The sequence below is a fragment of the Cucurbita moschata genome, unplaced genomic scaffold (assembly GCF_002738365.1).
Source record: "Cucurbita moschata cultivar Rifu unplaced genomic scaffold, Cmos_1.0 Cmo_Scf00006, whole genome shotgun sequence".
Lineage (NCBI taxonomy): Eukaryota > Viridiplantae > Streptophyta > Magnoliopsida > Cucurbitales > Cucurbitaceae > Cucurbita > Cucurbita moschata.
The window spans coordinates 2,907,606-2,912,795 of NW_019268522.1; the positions used below are offsets into that span (position 1 = coordinate 2,907,606).

The following is a 5,190-nucleotide window of genomic DNA, read 5'->3' on the forward strand; positions in this document are numbered from 1 at the left end:
TTTTTTTTTTTTTTTTTTTTTTTTTTCTCGTTGGGTTTCTTCTGTTTTGGATTTGCTTCATATGGCATCCTTAATGAAATGTTAAGTAATCAATCACTTGTCGTGTGATTTGTCAGTTATCAGTCGTTTTATTCAGCAATCAATCACTTTATGCATTATGTTTTTGTCTCCACACATGTTTGGTACTGTGGCATAACTTGGGTGATCTTAGATGTTTGTTTATCGTTTTAGATGAGTCGATTGTTCATCTTTTTCCATTTCCTTTTACCTTTAAGTTGATGTGTATGTGTTTTCATTCCCTAAAGAGTGGATAAATGAGGAGGTTTTAGGCATTAAAAGATATAGGTGAATACTTCTTATTGTTCTATGCACTAGGGTTTCTTATATTTTGGCATAAACGGAAACCCCAAACTAATAGTAGTGAAATTGCAATAAAGGAAGCAAATCAAAGTATTTTTTTAGAGATTTTTTGACGAGCTTTTTGGTGAAGGCACACATTTTCTGTTCTATATTTGTAAGTCTTCGTTTAAAGCATGCTAGAAAACTCTCTAAGGAGTGCTGCTGCTAGATACTTATGTATGTTGGGGTACTTTTTTTCCGTTGAACTTTTATTTTGATATATTGGGGTTACTTATTTGGGTTTTTTGTACATTCTTTCAAGGCATGTTTATTTTGCCATCTTTGTTACTTTTCGAATTTCAAATATCAATGAGCAGTTCTCTAGGTTGACAAAAATTAATATGGGATTATTCTTTATTGTGATGTGGTGATGTAATTTTTTTAATTATATCTTATTTATTTTTATTTTTGTGTCTTTCCTCAGCTTAAGTACTTAACTGCCATCCCATTTAATCTAGTGTAGTTAATCAATAATTTAATTCGATATCGATTGGGTTTCTGTTGTTGAAGTTATAATATGGGTAGAACTGATATATTGTAAAACTCTAAAAGACTGATGCCTCAGGTAATTTCCTTCTGTTCTTGGACAGGACGTTTGTTGAGTTTCTTTTCCATCCACTACAGACTGCATAAATTCTGTGGTTTGGTTGAGTGTGTGGCCTTTGATTTCCACATAAGTAACCAAATCTGTAGAACGCAGAAATGGCTTTAAGAGCGATCTTGGTAAAGAAAAGACACCTTTTCAATTCTGAGAATCTGTCTGCCAGCTTATATCTAAGGTTCTCCAGATTTGAACATGGGCAAGCATCTCAAGCTGATGAGTTACCGAAGTTGGGCTGCATTTCCAATCCCCTACATGTAGCTATTGAAGGAGGATGTGAAGAGGGCTCATCTTCAGTTGTTAGGAAGGATCTTTTACCCTTTCCAGCTGCAGAATATTTTCGAAGCAATCTTATAAAACCTCAAATTTTTGGTCATGGAATTGGAAGAGGAACGTCAGCTTCCTATAAGGGTTATAGATATGTTTTACAACTTTCACAATATTCTACCACCGCCACGGCTGGTCAACCTGAATTTGGTGGCGACAATGCTAGAAATGAAAAGCCAGCTACTAAGAGGGTTAAAGAGCCGTCACCAGAAGAGTGTGATCAAGCAGTTGAAGGTTTGAGTACAGTTAAAGCACAAGCTAAACAGATGCAAGAGTCCCAGAAAAGTTCGGAATCTTTGTTGAAAAGCATATGGGCTAAGCTTCTAGGAATTGGTCCTGCTTTGAGAGTCATTGCTTCTATGAGCAGGTTTTTAACTATAATTCTTCTCTTATCTGATTTGATCTAAAGTTTGATTCTCATAGTTCATTGAACAAATGTTATATCATGTAGAGAAGACTGGGCTAAGAAGCTTCACCATTGGAAAGATGAATTTAAATCTACAATGCAGCATTATTGGTTGGGTACAAAACTATTATGGGCTGATGTTAGGATCAGCTCGAGGTTATTAGTGAAACTTGCAAGTGGGAAGGGTCTTTCTCGAAGGGAGAGGCAGCAACTCACACGCACAACAGCTGATATTTTCAGGCTAGTTCCTTTTGCAGTTTTTATTATAGTTCCGTTCATGGAGTTCTTATTGCCAGTCTTCCTGAAATTATTTCCCAACATGTTACCGTCAACCTTCCAGGACAAGATGAAGGAACAGGTAAATGTTGCAGAACTGGGTGGAAATTGCTAAACATGTTACTCCATCACACAGTTCATTGGCTGTTTATTCTCTTGATAATTAATTGTTGGAACTTAATTCTTTGAACTTAACTCTTCTACTATTTTTTTCCCCTTGTGCTGGTGGGCATAATACATTCATTTCTGTTGCTGAAATTTCTGTTCATATACATTCTATCTTTTCATGAACAAACTATTATAATAAGAATGTAGCTTATGCATGGACATATTTTCTTTCGCCTGTATAATTATACCTTTCTTGGGTATCTATTTGACTATCTCAATACTGTTCTGTAGTAATCCTTCAGATTCTTTTTTTTTTTTTTTGAACCCTTGTTTTTGTACGAGAAATGAAACTTTTCATTGATGTAAAGAAAAGAGATTACAAACACCACGAGGGAGTGAAAAAGAGAACTGTAAATAAAAGTACAATCCAAAGAAAATTACAGTAAAAAGATAAAAGCATTCCAATTAAAACATATATCCTGTAAGGAGAAATCAACATAAGACTTAAAAAGAGAACACCATGAAGAAGCCTTGAGATGAGCAGATTTAAAAGGTTCTAACCAAGGGAGGCACCAAGGGAGGCACTTGTTAAAAAAGATCCTTTGGATTCCTTTCAAACTATAACTAAAAAAGGAGAGCTTTAATGAAGATCAAAAACCAAGAACAACTTAAGCCAACCATGCCTAGCATAAGGACAATCAAGGAAAATATGATGAAGACCATTCACATCTTGGAGTTTCTGATATAAAGTGGTAAAGAACTGAAGAACTTCTGCTTCAATTTCACGAAATGATAAAAAGAGTTTCCAATTTAAGAGAACAAATTTGAAATCACATATGTTTTATTTTATGTAACCTAAGTCCTTTGAATATGCTCCCCCTTCATGATTTTGGAGAGGGTTAAGGCATCAATTCTACACCTTACTTATAGAAAGTGGCCTTTTATGATGCAGCGACGGGAGTTTTAGACATGTTTAGTTGCTAGTTGTGTTAAGTGAAGCTATGTATAGTGCAAATACTTTTGCTACCCCAAGAAGGTAGAGGATTTATTTCGGGAAATGTCTGTATTAAATTGAAAAAGTTCGCACCAGAGCGTTTGAGCAAAGTTACAGGAGAGCAAAAGTTAATTATATGACTCCCATTCTCAGATGATATACATTACAAGTATACAACGGAGAATTCACCACATTACTGGCTAGAAGGCCAAACAATATCATCTTCCATTGTTGTTGTAGGATAAGTTGTGTCATCTAGATCACTCATCATTATCTTTTGACAAATATCAAGCTTTGCTCACATTACCTTAGTTTACGTGGGGATAATGCAATTTTTGGCTTCATTATGGTCTTCAACTTTAAGTAGCACAAGAAATTTCTCTTTTTATCTATTTTGAATGAATTAGCTGTCCCAAATTATTTGTTGTTCTGAGCTTAATGCTTGAGGATCAAAGGATATGGGACTTTTGGTAATGAATCAGTTAAATCTGAAGCTCTGCCTTCTATTGGATGAGATAGTTCATAGTTCTCTCAGTCATATGCTTTCTCTTGTCTCTGGACAGAGTAGATCTGATTTTAGTTTCCAATTTTCAGGAGGCATTAAAAAGAAGGCTAAATGCTAGAATAGAGTATGCTAAGTTTCTTCAGGATACTGTAAAGGAAATGGCCAAGGAAGTCCAAAACTCCAGAAGTGGAGAAATTAAGAAGACAGCGGAAGACCTTGATGAATTCATGACTAAGGTAAGTAAATTGCATCCTCCATTCTTGCAGTATATTTTAATTTAATTTTACCAGTTTTGTCTACTACAGCTGATGCACCTTGCCTAATTGAGGGTGTTACATTATGCTAATATAGGTAAGAAAGGGTGCCCCAGTTAACAATGAGGAAATTGTGGGATTTGCCAAGTTATTCAACGATGAGCTTACATTGGATAATATAAGCAGGTTAATTTTTTATTCATTGAATAAGGTCATGTTTGATAACAATTTCGATTTAGTTTTCTGTTTTTGAAAATTGTGCTTGTTTACTCTGATTTCTTTACTATGGTTTTCACCTTTATTAATATAAAAACATTTGAATTCTTTTCCAAATTCCAAAAACTACAATTTTTTAGTTTTTATAACTTGACTTTGTTTTGTTATCTACTAGAAAAACCAAGGAACTTATAAGTGGAAGGAAGCAATGTTTATAAGTAAATTTTTAAAAACCAAATGGTTATCAAACAGGAGCTAAGTTCTTCTATCATTTAGCTTGTTTTTTTTTTAGTATGTATCTAGCGAACCTTGATTTATTTGGCAGGCCTCGGTTGGTGAATATGTGCAAATACATGGGTATCAGTCCATTTGGTACTGATGCATACTTGCGCTTTATGCTGAGGAAAAGACTGCAAGAGTAAGATTCTCCTATAAACACGGCATGCATAATTTCATCTCTTGTGCATTTTATCATTCAGGATTTGAGGATTTGAAGTTTTCTTCTGATGTCATTTGATACATGTGTGTGTATGTGTTGTTGTTTCATCATTACTTGTTTTTCTTACATCTACCACTTTACCATTTCCAGTTTATGTCATGTTAAAGAAGTTCTGAAATGCTCAAGGACCTTTTATTTAATGATTAGCATTCATTCTATTTGAGATATTTTTGTGAACGTTCACCTTACCGAACTTTTTTCATTTTCTTGCTTGTTTCAATTTTAGTTCGACTTTTAATTGTAAAATGAAACATATGGTTATGGTATAAAGATTTTCTTCATCTACTTGGCGGGGAAGTGTTGATGGAGAAGAATGACCTCATCAACAATGGGAAATTTTCTTTCAGCAAAGTGAGTAGTTTTATGTAGTTCACTTGTGGTTGTTCAAGTTGTGGCCTTGAAATTTCAAGGTTTACCCAGTGGGTTATGTCCAGAGGATGCTTGAACATCGGGTATCTAATCTCTCGATGAATTATGAATTAATACCTGGCTACTGATCATTGATCTTCTTGCCAAATCCTCTGTTCACCAGATTTAATCCTTTGAAATTTGTTGAACGAAAGAAACTATGTCTTTGATAACAGTGCTAGGGGGGGGGGGGGGGG

The 5,190-nt window shown here is 34.7% G+C and overlaps 1 protein-coding gene across 2 annotated transcripts in view; it reads left to right on the forward strand.

Annotated features, from left to right (window-relative positions):
• LOC111444162 (mitochondrial proton/calcium exchanger protein-like) overlaps window positions 1–5,190 on the forward strand; it is an 11,754-nt gene that overhangs the window by 743 nt on the left and 5,821 nt on the right. Inside the window, exons 2-6 of one of the 2 annotated variants that reach the window (XM_023082146.1) lie at window positions 965–1,694; window positions 1,779–2,091; window positions 3,706–3,852; window positions 3,968–4,056; window positions 4,412–4,504. In XM_023082146.1, the coding sequence (XP_022937914.1) occupies window positions 1,102–1,694; window positions 1,779–2,091; window positions 3,706–3,852; window positions 3,968–4,056; window positions 4,412–4,504 (1,235 nt within the window). In that variant the 5' untranslated portion in view covers window positions 965–1,101. The remainder of the gene's footprint in view (window positions 1–964; window positions 1,695–1,778; window positions 2,092–3,705; window positions 3,853–3,967; window positions 4,057–4,411; window positions 4,505–5,190) is intronic. The other variant, XM_023082144.1, reaches the window with a different exon arrangement.